A 25,811-nucleotide genomic window follows, 5' to 3' on the forward strand; every position below is an offset into this window, starting at 1 on the left:
CGACCCCTGAGGGAAAAAGCCGAAAGGAGAAGAAGAAGAACCTGGACTGTTCAATCCTCAGTGAACTGCTTCCTCTTGCAGCTTTTCTAATTTGTGTGTTCATGACACCCTAGAAAATCCTTAACTCTCAGGCTGTACAAACATGTGACGGACTAAAATCTTCTCCATCACTTAAACTGCTCAGGGTAGAGATATCATATTCTACACCACAGGTTTATAAGTGTAATAGCAGTGCATCCTGTGCTATAGTCACAGAAAACTGATGAGCCTATTCAGACCATGCTTGTGATGTCCACCCGCTGTGAGAGACAATAACCAGATGTGAAGAGGATAGTTTGACACATGCAAGTCTGCTCATTGTGGCCAATTACCAGGTTGAAGCATATTTCTGTCAGGCAAAGAGCCAGAGAGAGAGAGTAGAAATCTGCTATTGTAATCAAATGCATCCAATCATTGGAATTCCAATCATACAGTACTTATAGTGTGTATGCAATGTCCTCATTTTTCTTTTGGACTGTAAATGTGTGATTAACAGGCAGCGGTTACACTACAGGGGGAAAAAATTACCAAAATCACATTTTTTGTTGTTATTGTCTGTGTTTTCATGATAGTGTGAACAGCACAAATCAGATAATTTCAATTCTGAATTAGTATGTTTTCATTACAAGCTTTGTTCTTTTCTGTTGTTGTTTGTTCAGATCAGTTTTTGAATGAATAAATCCACGTGGTGTTTTGGATGTGGGAAATAATTATAAAAGGGAACCATCAAAATGACCAAATATGATGTAAAATAAAACAAAGAGGATTGGAATGTGAACCTAGTCCCAGTGATTCAATTCTGATCTAAAATGAGTGGCATTTTCTATTCGTACAACAACAGTATGAATACAGCCTAAGATTTTTAATTTATTTTTTGCCACTGTGTTTTAAAGAACAGAAACTAAGTAAAAACAACAGTGAAGCATCAGCTGTGTATTTGTGTGTGTCTGCAGGTGTACTGATCAAACTCACTTGTTGAAGGCCTCACTCTCCCCCATCAACCATGCAGATGTGTTTCAGCTTCCAGTCAACACATAACCAGTGAGCAGGTAAATGAAACAAAAGTCCGACTATTGTAGGATCAGAGAACACGACAGTGAAGTGAGAGAGCAAGAGAGAGCAAACGAGCCGGTTCTCTCAAAACGCACTTTGCAAATATGGCACTTTGTTTCTGTGATGAGGAAGCTTATTATCTTAATACACATTCTTTTATTCCCCCATAAAACACTGGCAGAGTTAAGTGTGGCACCGTTTTTCATGCTCCTCCTCATAATAGCTTCTCATAGTCTCTCACTCAATTACAGAAAATACAATAGTTAGTTAAGACCCCACGAAACATTTCATTTTCTGTACTGCTAATTAAATGTGTCTCAGATGAGTCCACTGAGCCCACTCATCTAGTTGTCCCCCATTTGAAGTGCCACCAGAGTTTAATATATGACATTAAACAAGGATTGAGAATGAAGTCTACCTCCCATTGGGAATGTAATAAATGATTATAAGACATAATCTCAGTAATGCAGAAATCTTCTAGTTTAGGTTCTGGTGCTTTATTTAAGTTACTGTCTGTTAAATGTGGTATTGTCTCTGACTATTTTTGCAACACTTCATATTCTGAATATCCTGAGTGTGATTTTAAACTGCATATCTTGCCAATGCATAAAGAGAGATTTAATGAGGCTTTCTCAAAACTCTCCATCCTCAATTTTTTTTTCCTTGCCAACACATTGTGGAAACATTTTGAAGCATCACAATCATATCATGGAACCAGTGCTGCTATATTTGTCTTGAATAAATTGTATTTCCACGTCTTATTTATTTTAGAGACCTCAAATGCAGCTTGTGTTTCCACAAATTGAAATGGATGGAAACAGACCCGAGAGGAAAACGTTTCTACGATAAATGTGAGTAAAACACCAAACAACAAGCACATCCTCTGTGAGTGCACAACTTCAGGGAAGCTCAGGCACATAAGTCATGCTGTAACGAGGATGGTTTTAATAGATGTAACAATTAGTAAAGTCACCGTACCAGTAAATCAAGGAAGTCTAGGAGCACTGGTTATCCTTTACCCAGGATGCATCAGTTTTCTCCTGGGATGAACTGTGAAAGGTCAGACAGTGTCTCATTACCACACACTGAAGCCAGGCTCCACATGTAGGGACCAGACTATTAAATGAAACGGGGTTTGTTCATGTAAGGCCAGGGTGATAGCGGTGTTACAGGAGAGTTTACATTACATTTACGTATGTAAGAGGTCCTCCTCTGGCGATGCAGGCTTATTTTATTTTTATGTGTCTAAGTGCCACTCTTGGACAATGTAAGGGACAACATCCCCAATAAAATAAAGAGTAGATTTATTTAATGATAAACATCATGGCACAGAGCTTTGCTGCTTTGGTTCTGGGTCTGCTTGTTAACTTTTGAGACTCTAAGGCTGATAAATCTTAGTTTAAGAGATGTGGTGAAGCTAGAACTCACACAGCAGCTCAAGTCCAGTGTTGCATCAAGAACAACATGAATTGTTGTTGTGTGCATACGCAATTAGGAAATTATGATTTTATTTTTGTCATTGCCCTGCCTTCTTCAGTCGACATATTAACCTCAACTTTCTGTGTTTTGATTTCAATTTCCTGTCAACATAATGCTGCTAAATTTATTAAAACACATAGAAATGGTTGTTAACGTGCTTTTATGCAAAAGTTATTTCCCTGCATCTTACTATTACAACACCAGCTAACTAGCTTCAAAAGGGACACTTCATCTGTTTAATATTAATTCAGAGTCATCAGAGGAAGCTCTGTTGTCTTTTCTAATGAATAAAACACGATGTTTATCCTTCCTGTTTAACGTTAAGTCCCCATGAACAGTTATAGGGACCAAGAGAATATTTACTTGCGTCGGGTCACTGGGGAGTTGGATTATCTGCTGGCGGCTTTGTAGTTTTCTGAAGCTTCCCCGTGTGACATGTTCCAGGGAGGATGCTCTTATTTACTCTCTGGTCCTCCGAGTATAGCCTTCCTTATTGTTTGTTCTTATGTTCCACCACTCCTGAGGAATGTGTGTGTGAGACAGAGAAAGAGAGGAACAGTGATGTTCTAATCATTACAAGGATTTGGGACTGTTGACACCAGAATGACAAGATGGAGGTGTGGCTTCATTTTATGTAAACGTATTGTACATGTGCTGGAAAAAACATAAGAACGGTTTGTCCAGAAAAATACCTATGTATAGTTTAATTTATGGTTTCTTTTAAATGAAAGTCAGTGATCATTAATGTCCCAGATTAGGCTATAAATGTATATACACAGTACACACACACACACACACACACACACACACGCACACACATACACACACACACACACACACACACACATATATATATATATATATATACAGTGCATATATATATATATATATATATATATATATATATATATATATATATATATATATATATAAAAACCTATGTAAGGCAGAAATTCAGTTTCACACCGCTCAAGTGACACACACACACACACACACACACACACACACACACACACACACACACACACACACACACACCTGCAGTACCGTATTATACCGAAAGGTGGCGACGTTGGGTTTCCAAAGGCTGTCATTCATTCAGCCCGTGTCGCGCTCCTCTCACGCAGCGCTCCGTTCTTTCTTTAATAACCTTTTTTTTTTGTGGTTTTATGTTTTTACCTGTACGGATCGGTTATGTTTTGCCCAGTGTGCATCATTAAAATACCGGTTTCATGCATTTAATTGCACGACTGTCGCGTGTCTGAATCGTTTTTCTTTATAATCATAAAGTTACAAATAACTTAATGCGCCTGTGAAAATTGTTTCTACAGTAACACACTGAACGACATCAAGGTAAAGAAAGCCCGATAATCACCGGATAATACCGAGAAACAAACAAACGATACTGATGACCAACTAAAAATAAACCAAAGTTATTATTCTTATTGTAACAGAAACTCCTTAAATACATGGTATAATTAAAAAGACGTAACCTTCTGAAAAGGAGGAGCCTGAATGTATTTTCATCAATCGCGTGAAATCTTCTATTCATCCTCCGAGTGTTTTCTTTAACTTCCTTTATTCCGTTTAAAGAGACAAACAAAGAAAACATGAATAAGTCTCACATGTCAACGTGATGATGGACTCTGACAGCTGAGAAAACTTTGACTTTCTATACCGTTATGCTAATTATGTCCCCAGGCTCGGCTCCTCATTGGCTGAGTCTCGGTCAATTTCATATTTTAGTCCTGACGTCAGGGCGCCTATAAAACTAAGCAATGCTTTTTAACTCGGCGGCTGACTGATCCCCGAGAAAAAAAAATCTATCAATCGTTGGGTGGAGTTTTTTTTTTTCTTTCTTTTTTTCATTCTCCACAAAGCAACTATTTGCCCGGGACACGTACGTGAACCTCCTCAAATTGGCACACTAATCCTAAAAGGAGCCATGAAGTGTTAAATGGTGGAAACAGAGAGCGCGGCGCACAGACACCCGCACGCTGGGAGAGAGGGAGGAAACTGCGCTCCTCTGTGAAACACAGACTGAAGAAAAAAAAAAAACTTATCGACTCACGAAACCAAAACCTGCGCTGCGCAAATTAGTGCGAGAAAATCCACTTTTTTCTTTGGCTTTGAAGAAAATAAATAAATAAATCAAGCTGGCTCAGTGCGTGTCTCAGCAGCCCACTTTGACAGGTGCTCCTCACACCCTTTGGAGGACTGTCAACAGCAAGAGGATGGCATCAGAGCTGGCAATGAGCAACTCCGACCTGCCCACCAGTCCCCTGGCCATGGAATATGTTAATGACTTCGATCTGATGAAGTTTGAAGTGAAAAAGGAGCCGGTGGAGCCCGATCGCAGCATCAGCCAGTGCAGCCGCCTGGTCGCCGGGGGATCCCTATCATCCACCCCGATGAGCACGCCTTGCAGCTCGGTTCCCCCCTCTCCAAGCTTCTCGGCGCCGAGTCCGGGATCAGGGAGCGAACAGAAAGCTCACTTGGAGGATTTCTACTGGATGACCGGATACCAACAGCAGTTGAACCCCGAGGCTCTGGGCTTTAGCCCGGAGGACGCCGTAGAGGCGCTGATCAGCAGCAGTCACCAGCTCCAGACCTTCGATGGCTACTCCAGAGGGCAGCAGTACGGCGGCGCAGCCGGGGCGGGAGGCGCCATGGCCGGCGAAGAGATGGGATCAGCAGCCGCCGTGGTGTCCGCGGTTATCGCTGCAGCCGCAGCTCAGAACGGTGCTCCCCACCACCACCACCACCATCACCACCACCACCACCCGGGGGCACACCACCCCTCCTCCGGGTCTCAGTCCGGCGGCGGCGCAGGGGGTAACCACCAACACTTGCGCTTGGAAGATCGCTTCTCGGACGACCAGCTGGTGAGCATGTCGGTGCGGGAATTGAACCGTCAGCTCCGAGGGGTCAGCAAAGAAGAGGTGATCCGGCTGAAACAGAAGAGGAGGACACTTAAGAACAGAGGTTATGCCCAGTCCTGCCGCTACAAGCGGGTCCAGCAGCGGCACGTCCTGGAGGGGGAGAAGACGCAGCTCATACAGCAGGTGGACCACCTCAAGCAGGAGATCTCCCGGCTCGCCAGGGAAAGGGACGCCTACAAGGAGAAATACGAGAAGCTGATCAGCACCGGCTTCAGAGAAAACGGAGGATCCAGCAGCGACAACAACCCTTCGTCCCCGGAGTTTTTCATGTGAGTCTCGGCGCTGAAAAGTTTTATTAAACCGGGGCCTCAAAACGAAACGGGAAAAAAAAAACTTTTACTTTGCGCGCAACTAAATTAAGTTGTGCGCGTTTGTGTTGGATTTGTTTGATAAAACTGCGTCAGTTAGTGACAAAATAGTTTTAAAATGTTCTTTATTTTCTAGGTATTTTTGTTTCAGGGTGTGTGAATTATGTTTTATAACTTGATCACGTAAATGACTGAATGAGAATTAGCTTTCCACATATTTCAAAGCATCACTATTTCTGTGATGTTTCTGCGTCGACACAAATTACTTTGCTGAATAGGTGCGTCCTTACAGTCTCATGCATTCACCTCATCACCCCTGTTGTCCCTTCGAACAAAAATTGTTTTGTAAAATTCAACAGTCCTCAGGCTTGATTTTGATGTGAATTTATTTTTGTTTTATTGTTTTGTTGGGAGACTTTTCTTTTCTTGAAATGAATTATCTCATTTTCATATCATCCATTCTCCATGTATCTTGTGTGTGTGTGGGGGGGGGACCACACCATCCAAACCAGTTTGGAAAATTTATGTCAGACTGTAATAGTTTGTGTGAAGCCATGCATGCTGGTCATGCGTGTTTTGTGTATTTACGTTTTTCTTACACTTATTTTTTTGTCAACTTGTATGTAATGAATGTACTATACAATAACTGCATTGTTCAGCCTCACCACTTTTTATTTGTTGAAAAGTGAGAACAAGCGCATTCATCCTTCAAGTTGCTTTCACACAAGTTTGACTGGACGCTTCGACATTTCAGGCCAAGTGACAATGTGAAATTTAAAAAAAATGTTTGCACTCAATACTGATTTGTACTATCAAAAACCAAAAGGTGATCAGCATCGGAATATATGGTACATACAGTTATAATATAATAACTAATGCAAACTAAAGAGATTCAACAAGTGGGCCTGAAGACTAAATGCGAGGCAGAACGCATGTCCTGAAATAAACAGACTACACTGTCACAGTAAATGTTGAACAAATGATTTATTTATATTGCAACTCATTATTGGTGTAATTTACGTTCATTTAAGGAACTTAAAAAGTTTGCCTAGAACCCGGTGAAATCGATAAATAAACTATGATCTGTTAAGGTTCTCCTGATGTTGTAGACTAATTAAGCAAATCATCTTTTGTGACGCCCTGGATTTCTGCAGCCTGTGGTAAAATGTATTTTTTGACCAGCACTATTAACTGACAGACAGTGTTCCCTCTTAAAATGGAATTAAAACAATCTTACTACTCAATAATAAATCTTTATGCCTGGAAACAAATTTATTCTCCTGAAAATGTTTGTCTGTTCTCTTTAGTTCTGCATGTGGTTGTGTTTGAGATAATAGTACACACTGAAGTCATGTAAACTTAAATTGACTTAAACTTATATTTAAACAGAGGGATGAAAACCGATCAAATGTGCTATTAGAATGCTGTTAATAAATTTGTGATGTAGTTAAAGCGCAACATAGCGCACACCGCGCTTTACAGCTCCAAGACCAGGAGGAATGTCATTCAATTAATATTTGGGTTAATATGTTTCTAAATTTTTGTTTCACTGAAAAATACAGACCAATTTATTTCAAGGAATTAACCTTTTATTTCTTTTGTCTAAAAGAAATAAAATTATGTTCTACTTGTTGCGCAATGTATACGGCGATACTTTAAAACGCTGTAAAATGTAGATAAAACCAGACCACAATTGTCAGTATTTCTAATACAATTTTATTTTGCCACAGTGTCCAATAATTGTGCTGTCTCTGCCCTAGAAAAGTTCCAGTTAATGATTGATATCAGAGTAAACTTGGACTTTTTACTCGGTGGCGGTGCACTTGTTGAATATTGTAGGTGGAAAGTTTTATTTAAAATGACAGCGGTCCACATGAGTAGAAAATAAATAGAAGGTTTTGTCTGAATAATACTGGGTTAATTAGTTCTATATAAATATAAGGATGCTGACATCCTGCAAATTAATCACGTCTGAGAAAAAAAAAGACATTATAGAGGAAAACAATAATAAAGCCACGGGGTGACTTAAAGAGACTCGTTCCTAATGAGATTAAATCACCCCAAATTTTTGCCACGATGCGCGAGTTAATTTGGCAATCCGCCACGACCGTTTCAATGTAAAGATTCCTTCTTTGACCTGAGGCATGAAAAATGCTGATGAGACGAGAAAAAAATGAAAGCCACGCGTGGAACTGGCAGTGACTGTGTTTTGAAGGTCTTGACAGGTCCGGTATCCGCGGACCTGTGTGCTGAAGGTGGCCTACAGAGTGTTTGCAGGCTGACCAGCTCAGTGCGTCTTTAATGGCCATAGAGATTAAAGGCTGCGTGGATCCAGACCGGGCTACACCGCAGGGTCACATGTGTCTGTGGAAACCTGTGAGGTTATGATAGTGAGTGTTCTGGGTAGGAAGATTATATTTTCCGACGCCAGAACCTTTAATAGTCCAAGTGCTGCTTCGGAATGTTCTGATTCGTTTTGTACACCTCACGGAAACTTCCAAATCCACCGTAGCCGTGACACGTTTAAGGACTCTGTATGCCCTCTCCCACGCACGCCTTCAGGTTAACTCCCATGAACGCCCGGCGTGACGGACAAGATGGGAAAGCATGATCCCCTGGTGCCTGGAAGAATGATTTTCTCTGTGATTAAAAGAGAGGGAGGGAGAGAGAGAGAGAGAGAGAGACAGAGAGAGAGAGAGAGAGTGAGGGAGATAGAGAGAGAGAGAGAGAGAGAGAGAGAGAGAGAGAGAGAGAGAGAGAGAGAGAGAGAGAGAGAGAGAGAGAGAGAGAGAGAGAGAGAGAGAGAGAGAGAGAGAGAATGCATTTGCTTCTGCTCCTTTCAGATGATAAACGATCAGAGATGCGTCCTAGCTGAGAGGAGAGGGCCTTTTAGTGAGCATGTGTCCACTAATTTATGGCCCTCCTATCTGATTAGGTCAATATAGTGTGCTATTTAATTACATTTGTGTTATAACCTAGCACTGGAGATGCTATTCTTCTTCACGGCACCTCTTTCTCCTGTTAGGTGGACAGTACTAGTTGGGTTTCTTTTGAGGATTTTTGTGATGGGCACAGATTAACCCTGAACCTGTTTGTGCAGCAGCGTTATAGGTGACACAGGTTTCTAGTGTGTATGCCCCATTAGTCAATGTGACACAGTGATCGAGAAGAAAAATACTTATCACGGACAGGGTGTGGAAAGTGTGTGGGATGATTTTCACTCATGTGTGCTTTGACTTCTAGACAAACCAAGGGGCAGGAAGGATTCAGTGGCACTGATTCACTTCCTGTGTTGAAGGAGGACAGAATGCACAGGAAACATCTATCAGTGCCCCCTCATTAATTCTCAGTTCTCTGCTTCTTTCATTTGCAGGCTCTCTTTCATATGTACAGCATGAAGAGAAGTGTGTTTTTAGTATACAGACACACCACATTATTAATCTTATCAGTATGAACTGTAATTCTATTCTCCAGCCCAGTATATTGACTTCTGCTCTGTGATCATTTGCAGTCTGTCCAATAATTGGGTTATTAAAGATAATGTAGTTGTCTGCTGTCACAGTATTGGACTCTTTCTTTCAGGTCAACTATGGGATATCACTTTGAAATTTATCAGTATTGACACATGAATCATCATCATGTGCTTCCCTTTAATGCCTCAAAATTAATAGGACAAAGGATGTGCACACTTTTTAGTGTCTATTTGTGTGAGTGCTCAATAACCAGCCAGCATTGTCTTTTATTTGACCTTGTGGTGGAACAGTGTATATATGCTTTATCTGAGTGCATTAAATCTGTCGCACAGAGTCCGCTTTTATCATGAGAATAGCATATTGGCAGCTTTTTATGTCAATCAAGAAAAAGTTTAAATTTTTTAAATTAAAACAAATATCAATAATATAATCTTGATCAGCATAGGAAAAAAATAAAAAGCAAAAGTGTGTAAAAAAATCATGCAGAATCTTATTTAACAGCAGCACAACCAAAGTTCAAGGTGCACGACTATAACCTCTGTTTGGATTTGGATTTGTGTTTGTTGCTTCACAATCAGATGAAGCGCAACAATTTATTTCTTAAAAAGAGGTCCTGCCTTACGTTGTCAGTACCTCAAACCTTATTATTGACTAAAAAAAAAGGAAAAAAACACATCTTAATAAAACGTGTTTTTTGCCTATTGTATTCATATCTCTTATTTCATGACACTTTTCTTTTCCTACATGTTCATTTTCTCATCTTCCCTGCAAGCGCTACCTTCCCCATGGCAAAACCCCCAATGGGTTAAAAACATATTTGCATTCAAAAGAGGAAACAATTTCAATCTCTTCCACTCAATCCGCATCTGCATCACTCCACACGATAAACATTTACATTTAAAGTGATTTAAATCAGCTGCATTTATGTTCCTCTGTGGTCCGTCCATCATCTAGACCTGCAGAGCCGGAGCCCCTCTTCCTCTCGCTCTGTCTTCCAGTGTCCTGAGTTATGTGTCATTTATTTGAAACCCTAATAATTTAACTTGTCCCCTTCTGTCAGGGCTGTGCATGTGGTAAGAATGCAGCAGCTGTAAAGAAGGTTTATGCCGCTGCCTCCGTGTGTATATCTGTCTGCATTGGCTTTACATGGTGATTTTCTCCAGCAAATAGAAGCATGGGCGCACGAGAGATAATGTGATTGCCTGAATCCAATCCTATAGTCTTGTGTTGAATTGAGATTACTGTAAATGTTCAGCTGTAAAAGAATGTGCATATAGGCTCATGTAACATCGCTGTATGGCTCCGTGGAAACGGTGGATTTGCATTTGCTTGTGCGAGGAGCTCTACTCAGGATGCATAACTAAAGGGCAATAGATGAAAGCTAATTATGATTTAATTATATGTGATCACAACATTCTCCCTCACAGATAAGCAGAGCTCAGACTGGGTTCTCAGCAGCGACATGCAGGCCAGAGTCAGTCGAGAGGTGTAGTGTGTGTCTGTGTGTGTGTGTGTGTGTGTGTGTGTGTGTGTGTGTGTGTGTGTGTGTGTGTGTGTGTGTGTGTGTGTGTGTGTGTGTGTGTGTCTATGTGAGCATGCTTCAGTTTGGGTATGTGTGAGTTAGCATTAAGCAGGGTGGAGCTGGAGCTACGCCCAACCTGGTGTGTTTTACCTGCATCTCAATGAAGTGAGAGAGGTGATTTACCCTTCTATCTTCTCTCTCTCTCCCTCTCTCTCCCTCGGTCTCTCTCAGCCAGTCCATCAGACATTGATCTCTTTGCCAGGCAAGGTGACCCACGGTGTTCAGCTCTTCCAAAGTCTCTCCTCTCCCTTTCATTTGTACCTGACACAGGCCTTGACCCCACACACTGGTGCCATGTTGTCGTCTTCTACATGTGAACTTCATTTCCTCTGTATCAAACTCAGTGTGTGTGTGAGTGTGTGTGTGTGTGTGTGTGTGTGTGTGTGTGTGTGTGTGTGTGTGCGTGTGTGTGTGTGTGTGTGTTTGTGTTTGTGTTTGTGTGTGTGACGATTGCTTGTGTGAATTAGCACACAGAGTAGGACACGTGTGTGCAAGAATATGTGGGCTATGTTTGTGTGGGAGCATATATGGAAGCCTCCACACGTGTGTGTAAATGTCCCTCTGTGTCTGACCCTGTGTGTGTTTATCAAGGGATCTGTTTGTGTTCACCTATGCATGTGTGTGTGTCTTCAGTATGTGTGGATTACACAGCTCAGGTATATCTGGAGGCCAGCCTTGCGCTGCTTGATGTTTTGGGGGCATTTTTTGCAGCAGATGGCAGGTTTCTCTGTGCTGTAGGTCTGACACCGAGAGCTCCAGGAAGCAGAATGGGTCAGAGTCCGTTTGGCCTCAGTGTGATTCTTATTACAGGAGAGAGAGTGGCTCTGTTTGTTTTGGATAAAGATGGACCGAGGGGCATTGCTTTTATTTGCCAATCCTTTATTTCACGTCTCTTCACTGAAGCCCAGTGGAAAGTATTTCTTTCATTCAACCACATTGTAATCATCAAGGTTGTCCCTCATGCTATGTTCATATGTGACGTTCACACATCTGTGTGTGTGTGTGTGTGTGTGTGTGTGTGTGTGTGTGTGTGTGTGTGTGTGTGTGTGTGTGTGTGTGAATAAGCTGATGTCAGACATGAACACCACTGAATGAATGTTATGATGTGAGCTGATTGGCTCAAGTGTTTGATTTCAGTATTTTATTATTTTTTAATTAATTTTTTAATTTTTTAAATATTTTTCACATTTTTTTCAAAATAAAACTTATAGATTATCCTTCATTGTAATGAAGAGAAGTACTGTTATAAAAATATTGTGCTTAGTTAACATTATCAAACTAACCTGAAATTTATCTCAAAAATAATTATTTTGCCTGCAAAATATATTGTGTGTGTGTGCGTGTGTGTGTGTGTGTGTGTGTGTGTGTGTGTGTGTGCGTGTGTGTATGCTAGAGCAAGAGAGAGAGAAACAGAAAGATCAAAATTTAAATCCAGACTTCCCATGTATATCTAATATTGGAATGAATCATAAATTGAATTGAAGTTTTGATTTTGTTTTCACTTGTTTATTTTTGTATGTTGTGGCTCTTCCTCTAGTTGATATATGATTATTTTGAACTGTTAAAAATGTATCTGAATTAATTGTATTCACTAAGTGTTAAATCATTTTAAATGACATATTTCTCAATTTTATTTCATTTATTCTTCTTCTTAAAGACAAGACAATCATCAAAGTCTCGTCTCCTCTTTTAGAAAAATCTCATTTGTAATTTTTTAATTTCTAAAATTATGTGGTGGGATTAGTTAACTTTTTAAACAACATCTTTCTGTTCCTTCTTTTCACAGGACATCGAGAAAATTCCTCCATCTGTGATAGACAGCTGTGATTCTCCACTACCTGGGAGTCTGAGGTAACGCCTTGTTCAATCTCTAATCTTTGACACCTTTACTTTACAACACAACTTCATTTAACACAATTTAAAAAATAAACGTTACAGTATTTATGAATATTAGCTGCGTTTAAAAGTTTAGTCTGATAAATACTGTTTTTTAATGGATTAAGAATTAATTAGTATTTTTTGTAACATTTATTTTATTTACAATTTATCTGTATCTAAAGGGTGAGCTATCCATCTCCTTTGTCCCAATGCAAAAAGTTAAATTAATATTTGTAATATAAAAATAATCAAATCACATGAGATATCCTACAATAGAATAAACATTATTCTGTATATTTTTATTTTTTATCTTTTGAATGACGATTGTGTTTGATTTCTATTTAACACAGTCCGTCACTCTGACTATCAAACGTCTTTATAACGTGATGGTTTGTACAGTTTGGTGACAGAATGTGTGAAGTGCCTCAGAATAACGTAAGACTGTTGTTTTTGTCTTATCAGTAAAACCACTTGTTTATTTTATTTCAATTTTCCGAGAGAGCACCTGTTTGGGACATCAAACTTCGCAGACGCATTAATTATTACCACGTTGTGGGTTCATTTTCCTCACGTCGATGATGATCAGACGCCCCGTCAACATTTGCTGTGAACTCTGTGATGCAGTTCTCGGTTTGGGGACTCCCCTGGTGCCTTTTGATTGACAGGGGGGTGACATGTATGGTACTCATGGGACAGGTCCAAAACCTTTGTCCTGACCCTTTGACCTCCTTCACTCCTCTCAGCTCTCTCTCCACGGATTCAAACACTCTACATAATTTTTATTTCTGGCTGACATGCCGATGGATGGACGGCGAGATTGCAGAGGATGGAGGATGTTGCAGTTGGCAAAGGGAAGTGAGGACTTGATTTTAGCTCATGAGAGAAAATATGGATGTAAAGGAAAGTAGAATTAAAGGAGAAGTTGAGGGATTGAGCGGAGGAGGGTGCCTAAATCTGAATACAGAGATGTAGAGCAGGGAACAGGAGGAGGTCAGGAGGCAAAGTGAGGGCTGGTAGGAGGGATCCGGGCCGTGGATGCAGACAGACAGGCAGGGTAACTAGAGGCAGGCAGTGACCTTCTCCGCTGCTGGAGGATCGAAGGCTTTATTTAAAGGCCTGGTCAATGCTGGGTGCTGCTGAGGTATCAGCCTCGCAGCCAGGCGACTCATCACCACTGTAATACAACTCTTTGAACCTAACCCCCCCTTAAACACATACACACACACATGCACACACACACACACACACACACACACACACACACACACACACACACACACACACACACACACACACACACACACACACACACACTGGACACCTCAGGTTTTATACTGTTCAGTCGAGATGCTGGACAGAGGAAACTACAGCATCAGCATCAGCTAATTTTACTGTGCAGTAGACAGTATACTCTACTTTCCTCATGCGCTCAGCATTGTAGAGCACAGGATCATGTTGTGTTTGATACGAACTCCATCACTGTCCGTTTTTGAAAAGACGGTTTAAAATCGAATAATGTACAGTTTTCTTAAGGAATGTTGACATGGTAAGAGTGGAGATGGTGAAAGAGTTAAAAAATGACTGTGTTTGTGTGTGTGTGTGTGTGTGTGTGTGTGTGTGTGTGTGTGTGTGTGTGTGTGTGTGTGTGTGTGTGTGTGTGTGTGTGTGTGTGTGTGTGTGTGTGCAGCACATGTTCCTGCCCTTGCATGTGTGTCGCTGCAGCGTTAAGACACCTGCGTGCTTCAGCACTTTTTGGCTGTCAGGAGCTCTGAGGTCACAGGGGTAGGGAGGGTGGTGGGGGGGCACATTAGAGGAAGCTTCAGAGCCCCCACCCACCCAACGCGCCTTCACGGTCCTTCCCCCTGCACCTCCTGTACTCCAGCTCTTACTTTCTCTTCTTCTGTTGTTAAACCCCTGTCGTCACTCCACCTCCACCTCCTCCTCCTCCTCCTCTTCCTGCATGTTTCCTCGTGGTGATGGGGTGAGTCGGCCACTTGTGGGGGTGGGGGGGTGGGGACAGGTGCCTCTGTGGCTGCCAGTAGACAGGTCAGGCGGAGAAGGAAGGGCACATGAATGTAGATCAAGGTGTGAGTGTACAGGGGAGGCAGAATGAATTTAAATGTTTGCATGGCCACATGTGTTGTGTACATTAACACCAAACAGCCTTCATCATCACAAAGTGGGTTTACTAAATCTTTTGTTGATTAAAAATATAAATATGTGTTCAGCCTTGCTAATGGTCACACTGGAATACAGGGTGAGTGGAATCAATGTTGAAGATCTTGAAAGTAGTTGAGTGAGCCTTAACCGTATTTCATCATGTCTGAGACTTGAGGAAGATTCCACAATACGCTTTGAGATGATAAAAACAATATTAAAATGTCAGATAAATATTTTCATCACAGTTCAGCTTGCTGGATGTAGATACTATAAATACAAGCTGCTCAGTCTGAGCCTTTTACAATATTTCACTATTAATAAGAACACAGGTGTTTATCCTCAGGCGTAGGATGTATTTAACCTGGACTGTTGAGAATGAAAGCAAGGCTTGAGTTTAGGTTACAAAATAATAAAAAGTTGAAAAAAAGTCTAAAAATACATAATCCCCTAAAGTTATAAAGACACACAAATTGAACACAAGAACAACTGTGTTGAGATCTGGATTATTTTTTTAAAATGTCTTGTGTGTTTTACTCCTTCCCCTGAAACTCATAACAGATGATTGTTATGGAGGAGAAGCTACACCTTCAAGCCAAACCCCCCAACATCAAACCACTCTTCTCCTCAACTTATGTTAATATACGACTTTCTCTCCAGTGTTTCAGTTGTTAATTAGTTGTTAACAATCCGTGTGTGTGTGTGTGTGTGTGTGTGTGTGTGTGTGTGTGCGCGTGTGTGTGTGTGAACCTTGGAGCCACTGCTGTCCTCCGGTTGGGAGTGTGTGTGTTCACAGCGTGATTGCAGGAGGAACTTGTGATCAGCCGGAGGTTAGTGTGATATAATGTCTCCCCCTGAATCACCGCAGCCAGCAGACCCAGGGCCTTCCTCTCACCCGCAGTCTCCCTCTCCTTACAGACGCATACACACACTCCATCCTCGCTCCCCTTGCACCCCCCCCCCCACGGGGGCTGCCCAGTACTGGCTGCTTAGCGTTGAACCTGGTGTCTAATTGAATTCCAACACTTCGGTTAGCTCCTGATGCTATAGAGATGTTAACACGGCACAATACTAACAGTCCCCGGGACGTGTTTCAATGCTGCGCTCTTTGAGAGAAAATTAGTGCAAAGCTCACTCTGGCAGCACATGATTTATTCAGATCTCCAAACTATGTTTTCTGTATCCCCTAAAGGATCTTTCACAGCCATGAGCAAATCACTGCTTCATACACACACACACACATACAGCGTGTGCAGGATATGCATTGTGGCTCTGCCGCTGGAAGACAAAATGCCTTTCCTATCGTGTCTTGTGCTTGTACGTGAGTGTATCTATTGTCTTTTATATAAATGTGTCTGCCGGTCTCTCTGTATCCATATTGTCGGTGATGCCGTCCATCCCCTCTCCCTGACACCTTCACTTTTATCTCCTGGCTCTCAAACACCAGCTCTGGGCTTTAATGGCACATATTTCCTGGAATGCATCTTCTCCTTGTTAGCTTGATAAATAACCAGGCTGCTGGGAAAGTGCTGAATTTTAGCTTTCAGCCTCTATTTTCTGCTGGATGACATTAATTTTAAGTGCTGAGAAGGAGCTAACTAATACAGACAAATAAATAAGGGGGAGGAAGGGAAGGTGCAGAGGTGCTGGAGTCACTCTGCTGCCCCCCCCCCACACACACACACTTATACACACACATACACACTCCCTATTCCCCACCCCCAGCCCGTTACCTTTTTATACACAAGTGTTCATACATGCAATATGCAAACCTGCAAAAAAAACAAAAACACAATACACAAGCACTAGTACACACTTCATTTCTGCCTCTGTTGTTGTCCAAACTGTAGAATCATTGTGTCCCATTATTGCTGGAACTCCTGCAGAGGTCAAATGTTTAGCATGTTGCAGGTGGGCAGACAGTCTGTCAAATAGACAGGAAGACTGGCTCGGTGCTTTTGTGTTTACTGTCTGCGTTGATTCCCCCCCCCCCACCCCACCCTGTCTGGCCTTCCTCTCCTCTCCGTCTGTCTTCCTGAAGCACGTGTTTCATCAGTGAAAAAAGACGGATCAACGTGATGCAATGCCGAAGATAGATTTCATTCTTATAAGCCAAGAGAGACAACATAACCGATCAGGTTTGAGTTTGCGTATGACTTATTCGTAGATTAAAATTTAGATATTAATTATTGTAGCTCAAAAGAGCCACAAAATTTTTTAGAGCTGAAACAAATATTTTAAAGTACATTCAAACTAGGTTTAAACTAAGGTTAAATTATATTACTTTTGCATCCCTACTTGGGCATGCTGCGCTCATGTTTAAGTGCTGCCATGTTTGCTAAATGTCAGTGCCACAACAGCCCGATAGCAGGATAATCTCCATCATGCTTTTCATGACCATTTAAATATTCTTTCTTCTCTCCTCTTCTTGAATGGTGTGGTTCTACTTTTTTAAATAAACTAAATTCTGATGAGTGAAACAGATTAAAATCGGAGTAGAATATTAGATTAAAGAAATGATGCATATATTTTTTTCTTCATTTCATTTGACATCATTCAGACTTTTTCCTCATTTAACAAATAACCACCACTAAATAAACCAAACATCACATATGTACGTCACTCCTGCACATGCAGAAATAATCCATGCAAGCCACACACTAATGCACACACACGCATACCTCTGTTATGTACAACACAACACAATGAAGTGGCTTCACTGAGACACCTCATACATTATTTTAACAATGTATTGTGCAGAGGATAAAAAGGTCAGTGGTTGAGAACTGGCTCCATGTAACAATAAGATACATGAACTGAGCTCCGCAGGCGCCTCAGTCAGCGTCCTGCTGCTGAACACCGGTGGAAGAAACACATGTGAGCCAGAGTGATAGATTCCACTGGAGGCTGTGTGTGTGTGTGTGTGTATGCGTGCGTGCGTGCATGCGTGTGTGTGCGTGCATGCGTGCGTGTGCGTGCGTGTGTGTCTGTGTGCGTGCGTGCGTGCGTGTGTGTGTGTGTGCGTGTGTGTGTGTGTGTGTGCATGTGCGCATGAAACCCCTTATAACAATACATTTACTCGGACTGGTTATTGTGCAGTTTCCCTTTTGCCCTTTGCCTTGCAGTGATAAAAGTCTCATATTATGACAATATTCTGCTTTTAAAGCACATCATGAGCTGAGATTTTGTTCATTTTGCTTTTTATCTTTAGTTGTTTGTTTATTTTTTTGCTTTTTGATCCTTTTATTAGAAAAATTCTATTTTTGTCAGTACTGCGTCTGCAGATGCAGCAAAAAGCAATCTGTGTTTCTGTTTGCAAAGTAGGGTATATTCTTCGGGGTGTATTTATCACGTGCTGTCATGCTGTGGTCACATGACCACGTGAACAACAGCCAGCAATTAAGGCTGATAAATCACTCATTTACAGGAAGAGAAGGAGGGACAGAGTGTGGAAAGAGGAAACAAGAACGTGATAAGAAAGGCAGGCGAATAACGAACGGCGCAAAGCCCTTGACAAGTATTTTGTTCTTTCATCTCTGAAACCCTGATGCTGAATGTTATTGTGGGCAGTGTAGTATGAACTGTTACCAGTGAGGCTCATTGGCTCCAATGTTCGGGGACACAGAGACAGATGGTATTTGTTTGTGTGGTTTACTGTGATTATGAGCTGACTGTACTCTTTTATTTACAGTTGGAGGTGTGTGTGTGTGTGTGTGTGTGTGTGTGTGTGTGTGTGTGTGTGTGTGTGTGTGTTGCTAACTTTATACCTGCACAAGTCAATGCATTTGCGTCACAACGGGGAAAGAGATGCCTAGGCCTTCCAGGCACGGCCGTCACGTCACTCTCTTTTCTTGGCTTCTTGAGCGTAAGTGTAATCCTGTTTACTGTCGCCAATGCAAATATGGATAAAAATTATTGTACTGTAAAGTGTATTTTGTGTTCCCTTGAACCAAATTCACTGGTCTTGACATGTAGACACAGAGCTGTAAATTTTAGCTGTTGAGTTCCTGGGATGTGAACAAGGTCTAATGTGTACGAATCACATCAGGGTGTGTGTTTCAGGACAGCACTATGCATAGTCAAAGCATGCGTGTTCACATGAAAGGACTGATTAAAGATTCATGGCAAAAAAAAAAAAGAAGAAGAACAAACCGCCTGTTTCTAATGGACTGAAAAAAGTGCAGCGATGAAGACAAGAGGCGTGGAAGGAGACATGCTGTGGTTTTGTTTTCTCATTCATTAAAGATCGCGACTGAACTAATATCGTCTCTCCTTTGAGAATTACAAGTGAAGTCGAGTCATTCAGGTTTGCTGCTGCAGAGGAAACACAAATATGGCACTACATATACATGAGACGGACTGTGTTTTTAGATTTTTTTCTGAGTTATTACAAGTTATATGATGATGTTCTTTTGGGCTTGAAAACATCTCGAGATTGTGTGTGTGTGTGTGTGTGTGTGTGTGTGTGTGTGTGTGTGTGTGTGTGTGTGTGTGTGTGTGTGTGTGTGTGTGTGTGTGTGTGTGTGTGTGTGTGTTGTATTTCGGCAGCCTACAACCAGAGCTGCTTAAGTGTGGAGGGAGATAAACGGTGCAGGCATTAATTGTACTGAACATGGAGTGAACGCTGGCTGTGGGTTTTGAGGTGTGTGTGAGTCTCTGAGAACTGTGTCATATGAGACAATGTGAGAAAAAACTCTCATCTTTGCTGTTCACTTGCTTCCTGGTAATATGTCAGTTTCGTCAAAATATTTTCCAGGGTTTATTTCATAATTATTCAAACGTCACACAAATAGAGTTTCTATATATATATATATATATATTTTTTTTTACATCTTTATACTTAATGATTAGATAAAATATACTCTAAGGTTAAAACAACTCCATCAAAGATCAGCGTTTTATGTCAGTGATTATTTGTTAAAATAAAATACACCAGACAGGCGAAGGTGTAGGCCTTTCTTCTCAGCGCTATGCTGTGATCAAAGAAATACAAAACTCCCAATGTGACATTTTATGTATTGTAAAATATCATGTTCAAATTACAGAAAGGCTGGAATTCTTAATTTCTTTCATAACCGACTAGACTTGTTTAAATAAATAAAAATAAATTATTTGTAGTCCAGATTGACCATCCCTAAATGGGCGAAGCAGTTAATTCCTGTTGCTTTGCTCCTTGAGGAAGTTACTCCTAAGTCTGTTTTTGAATTTTTTTCAGTAAGCACACGTGACATAGGAATGATGCTGCTGTACTTCCCTCATCTTCCTCTTTGTCTCCTTCCCATCTCCTCTGGTTCAGTGTATATTCGCCCTCAGGGATAGACAAGAAGAAGAGAGGGAGGAGAGGAGAAATGGAGGAACACATGGGAAACAGTTGTCAGCCTGCGCATTTTTATTTTGGCATTTGTGAACATAATGTTGCATCACAAGAAGAAAAGGAGTAAAAGACTCAATATTGACATCAAATCCGCCTTGTCTCTTATCTCATTTTCAATCATAAGTTGAACAACTCTGTAAAACTGATTCATCACTCTGTTATTTTATATTAATGTGTAAAAAGCCAAAAACATTAGACAGCAACACACAGCATGATTTAGATGTGCCTATATTTTCTCAAAAAACATAAACCATGTTCTTTTATTCAGGAGAATAAATCCAAAAAGTTAATCTCAGATGACGATGCAAATGTGAGCATTCAATAATCTATCCAAAGCTGTTTAAATCAATCCACTGGACTCCAAGAAAGTTTCTTGAAGATGTTTCACCTCTGTTCCAAGAGGCATGGAGGCCTGGATAACTGAGAACCTACACAAACTCAATAAACTACACTTGATTAATGCTGAAAAGTGAATTCAACCAAAGGCTTCTGCAGGTGTGATGTTTATGACTAATACAGCAGATTAATTAGACTCAATCCCATAAAGCGTTGCACATCACACCACAACTGCAGTAAGTGGATTGGTGGGAATGTGAGGTCTCTTATTACACATATGTGGAGAAACTCTACTTCATACAATAATTTACATTTAATTTTACACGGCGTTAAAAATGTTTAGATGCTCTGTGGCGTTGTTGCTGATAGGTGCGTGGTGGTGTCAGGTGCTGCTTACTTTATGTGAATTTATCTTGAGTGAATTAAAGGGCCTGTAAAAAGCGGAATGTTATTAGCGTCAGACCACCTGGGGTGAACATCTGCAGCCTCAGACTGCAGACCCAACATACATCATTGTTTCCCTTCTCACTATTTATTGTCTCTCTCTGGCTCTCTCTCACACACTGCTGGGCTACATCCATCTTTTGCATGTCTTCCGTCTTATTGATGTAGATGCAGTTGTGCATTCCTGCAGGAGGGTGGGGCGATTATTAAAGATGTTATAAGGTCGCAGAGTCAAGTACAGCTTCTGCTCTTCTGGTCAGCAGCAGGTCAAAGGTCAGCAGGTTAGCATCAGAAATGCAGATGAAAGTTCGCAAAGTGCAGCTCCCTCTAATCCACCCGCAACTCAGAATCAAAGCACGGGGTGATTTGTGGAGAATTTAATGATTTTTCCACCCCCCATGATTCTGCTGAGCTTGCATTAAATCTTTTTATTTGTTTAGCGTATTTTTTATGTCCACTGTAACTAGTCTCCTTTGAATAATTAGATGTTCTTCTCATGTTCTATTAGGACTGTTTTTCTTCATGTCTCTGCTCCAACACTATTTTTTTTATCTTCAAAGTGAAAGCTAAAATAGGGCAATCATTGCAATTTAATTACTACAAATCCCTTTGTGAATTTGTTCTGTGTTTATTTACATCCATAGATTTGCCAGCTTGTGCAGTTTTTTTCTTCTTCTGCGATTCAGTGAGTGTGTTTACTTTTCTTGTGTCGTTTTGTATATGCCTTCTTATTTATAGTGTATGTTGGTTTGTGAGTGTGTGTGTGTGTGTGTGTGTGTGTGTGTGTGTGTGTGTGTGTGTGTGTGTGTGTGTGTGTGTGTGTGTGTGTGTGTGTGCGCGTGTGTGTGTTAATGAAGTTGCAGTGGGGTTTATATAAATAGACAAGACGGTGTTTTATTCCCAATCAGAGGAATGTCCTGTCGCAACGTAGTCTCTTCATAATAACCCACAGCATTGCTCCACACCCCCTGAAAACACACACACACTAAGTCTTGCAGACATTGCAATTTTTCTCTCTCTCAGGGGTGTGAGGCTTTGATAAATGAAAATAAATACTTTTTCTTCATTGGAGGAACAGAGGGGGAGAGGAAAAAAACATGACAGGAAGTCTGTGACAGTTTGATGCTTAAATGTAAGTAAATAGATTGTGAGAGGATATCTTATAAACACACATCGACATAGTAAGGACATTGTGAACGTGCCATTACTATAAAGACATGTAATGTACTGTTCTATGTGTGTGTGTGTGTTTGTGTGTGTGTGTATGTGTGTGTGTGTGTGTTTGTCAGTGCTCATCCTCCTCCCATTGAATAGTTGTGAAGCGGTGATTCCGCGGCCTGAGGAGAGAGGAGAGTTATCAGGTTGGCGTTTTCACTGAGTTACAGTAAGAGAGAGAAAAACCGGCACGTCACATGATTTAGAGGAAACAGGTTCTCCTCCCTCATCTATCTGTTTCTGTGACTGCAAGGTCACACACACGCCTCCCCCTCTCTCCCTCTCCACCTTTGTTTCCCTCTGCTCCGCGGAACCTCATTTCATTCAACACTCCCAAACCCACGACAGCTCCATAACTATAACTCTCTCCTCCTCTCTTCTCTTCATCCACAGCTAAATGACTCTGTCAGAAATAAAGAGCACTTATCTTATCTACTGCCTCCACTCTGCTGTCTCTATACACATCCACATCACACACACAAATACACAGACGAAGAAGCCAAAGAAAACAACGCAACTTATGGACAAATTCCAACAGATTGGACACTGTCACAGACATGTCTCTTTTATTAAAACTATTATGATAGTAATTACTTTCCTAATCCATAAGCAAATCGTTTTCAATTTTTTCATCTATGTTATAACTTTTGCTCTCAAATTAAAGCTTAAATCTTATTCAAAAACATTTCAGCTCATTGTTCTGATGGAAAAAGTCATGAGGCGCCTGCCACAAGGAAAGAGATATCAGCCTGCAGTATAGCAGACAGACAGGTATATGGAGGCTTGACAGAGGACAGCTGCCCACTTATTCTGTTCTGTCAATCCCCACCCCTCTCTTCCTCCCTTTCTCTTTTTCATCCCCCTCTCCTGTCATTCCCTCCTTCTCTGCTCCCTGTGGTGTGGAGGAGAGGGAGAGAGAGAAGGATCTATAGCTATCGGCAGCCAGCGGAGGGCTTACTGTGTTTTTGTCTTTGCATGTGTGTGTATGTGTGTGTGTGTGTGTGTGTGTGTGTGTGTGTGTGTGTGTGTGAGTGTGTGTGTGTGTGTGTGTGTGTGTGTTAACCACCTGCTACTAGGCACACAGCAGGAAGCCACGGAGGGATGAGAGGAGAGACAGAAGGCTGAGGAGGTGGGAAGGAGTGTGATTGGGATAAAACACTCAGGAAGAACAAACGCAACAACCAGCTACATGTGCACGCACACACACACACACACACACACACACACACACACACACACACACACACACACACACACACACACACACACATACAGACACACAGACACACACAACCAGAGTCTCCATGAACACGCCATCACCAATAGTCATGTTACAAAGTGCAACATAGATGCAGGTCTTGATCAGCATGTATTGTGATGACTTTGACTTTCTGTTATCTGAGATTGCACACATACGCATGCATGCACGCACACACACACACACACACACACACACACACACACACACACACACACACACACACACACACACATACACACGCACACACACACACAGTTGTCCTGCTTTAACAGTTCACAGGGGTCAGAGGTGAGCAGCGACCTGCATTGACTGACTCATCTGCATGTGGAGGTTATGCATATGTTTATTGAACCTGGTCCAATTTGACCGCCTTACCTGAGTAAATTAGCTCCAAGCATTTGTATGCCGTAACGTTCAGAATCATCCTTTGTTCACGGGTCTGGAGGCCTGAGTAGCCAGAAAACGATAGCAGGGAGGAGGGGAAGCGAGGCGGCGGATCTCGCTGGGAGCTGATAGTGGGTGTGTGTATGCAAGAATGCATAAGAAATGGAGAGATGAAAAGAGTGATAATTCTCCTGCTACCCTGAGGCCTCTCGCAGCCTCGCGGGCTCTCTATAGGTCCCCTGACACATGCCTTAGCAGAAAGCCGGGGCCCGCTAATTGGCCCCTGTGATAACAGCAGAAAGACTCGCAATATGTGTGTGTGTGTGGATAAGTGTGTATGTTTGTGTTTTTGTAAAGCAGCGTTGTTGAAAGCTTACATTTTCTACAAGTAATAATTTATTGGTCTGTAATTCTACTTGGAAGGGTGTTGGATTTGTAAGCTGTGAGGACGTTTATTATGATCTACTGGCTCATTGAAGTCGGAAGCCACAGAAAGACAATTAAAGCATATACTGTGCGCTAGTTCAAAGCACTGCTTCAATCTTTAAACAGCTTGTTTCTCTGTAATTGTTTCATTATCTCAGTGTGCTTATTAAATGTACGATAATTGTTAATTACCACATGAGGATTTGTTAAGGATTTGTCTTGAGTATCAAAACGAATTAATTAAACTGAACACATTTAAAACAACAGCAATGATAACAGCAGGTGCAGTGTGTGTGTGTGTGTGTGTGTGTGTGTGTGTGTGTGTGTGTGTGTGTGTGTGTGTGTGTGTGTGTGTGGCATTTATGTGTGTGAGTATGTTTGTGTGTGTGTGTGTGTGTGTGTGTGTGTGTGTGTGTGTGTGTGTGTGTGGGTACACAAATCCATTTTCAGTGCTACGCTTGTTTATTTGAATCTCTGGGTTTAATTGAGATTCATAGAAGGAATTTAAATGAGATTCAAATGAGATTCATGGCTAATTGTAGCACACAGGTAATATGCAGATAGATTTAATGATGATTCAGTATATGTTGTAGTCTAACAAGAGTTGGATTAGACCGTTGGACGACACAGGCCGAAATCATTAAGGGGCTGGAGAGGGAAGAGCACGAGGAGAAGCTGTGGTTTCAAGGAACTTTTCCTCAATATGTAAAAGTAATTTTAAATTCTATCCAGAGAAATAAATGATTTGGAAACATGTGTTTATTAACCATGTCAGACTTCTTAAAATTTAGTTCATAATGCAAATGCAGTTTTAACTTCCGATATGTCTATTTTCAGAGAAAAATCTGCAAAAATAAATGTAACTTTTTTTTTTTTTTTAAAAAGTCCGGTTCACGTGTAATGACATGATTGCAGCGCTGTTACATTAAAGATTGTGTCTCGGGATAAATTCTTGCAGTGAATTATCTCATAGTCAGCACACTGTACATGTGGTTTTACACACCCACCAGTTTAATCTGTGTAAAATCCAGCTGTTCACAACAGCTGGGACATTATAAGTAAATAAAACACAGCCCCTGAGCTTCATACATGCATGCACACACATCAACACGGATTCCTCAGTTGTCCTCAATACGTGAGCAACGAATGCTTTCCTTTGTATACACCTGGACAGGTGTGCGCTCCTAGATACTGCATATCCACCATAGCATGCTTACCATAATTAAATTGATGGGAAAATGTGTTGTGCACTGATCGGTGTGTGTGTGTGTCTGTGTGTGTGTGTGAACATGTGTGTACAGGAAGGCGCTGAAGGCGGCATCAGAGATGAGATGTTTAGTCTTCCAAAGGCATCTGGATTCCCAAATAGATACTCATATACTCACATTTACTCCAATACATTGAAGTAGAATTCCTACTGCCAATGTAATATACGGTAATTCCAGTAATTTGAGGCTGGT

General features: G+C 41.3%; 1 protein-coding gene across 1 annotated transcript in view; it reads left to right on the plus strand.

The window, feature by feature from the left end:
• Positions 1-4,417: 4,417 nt before the first annotated feature.
• LOC137594017 (transcription factor Maf-like) overlaps positions 4,418-25,811 on the plus strand; it is a 45,211-nt gene continuing 23,817 nt past the window's right edge. Inside the window, exons 1-2 of the mRNA XM_068313195.1 lie at positions 4,418-5,782; positions 12,663-12,727. Of these exons, the coding sequence (XP_068169296.1) occupies positions 4,806-5,782; positions 12,663-12,690 (1,005 nt within the window). The 5' untranslated portion in view covers positions 4,418-4,805 and the 3' untranslated portion in view covers positions 12,691-12,727. The remainder of the gene's footprint in view (positions 5,783-12,662; positions 12,728-25,811) is intronic.

This window comes from Antennarius striatus, chromosome 4, assembly GCF_040054535.1.
Source record: "Antennarius striatus isolate MH-2024 chromosome 4, ASM4005453v1, whole genome shotgun sequence".
NCBI classification, from domain to species: domain Eukaryota; kingdom Metazoa; phylum Chordata; class Actinopteri; order Lophiiformes; family Antennariidae; genus Antennarius; species Antennarius striatus.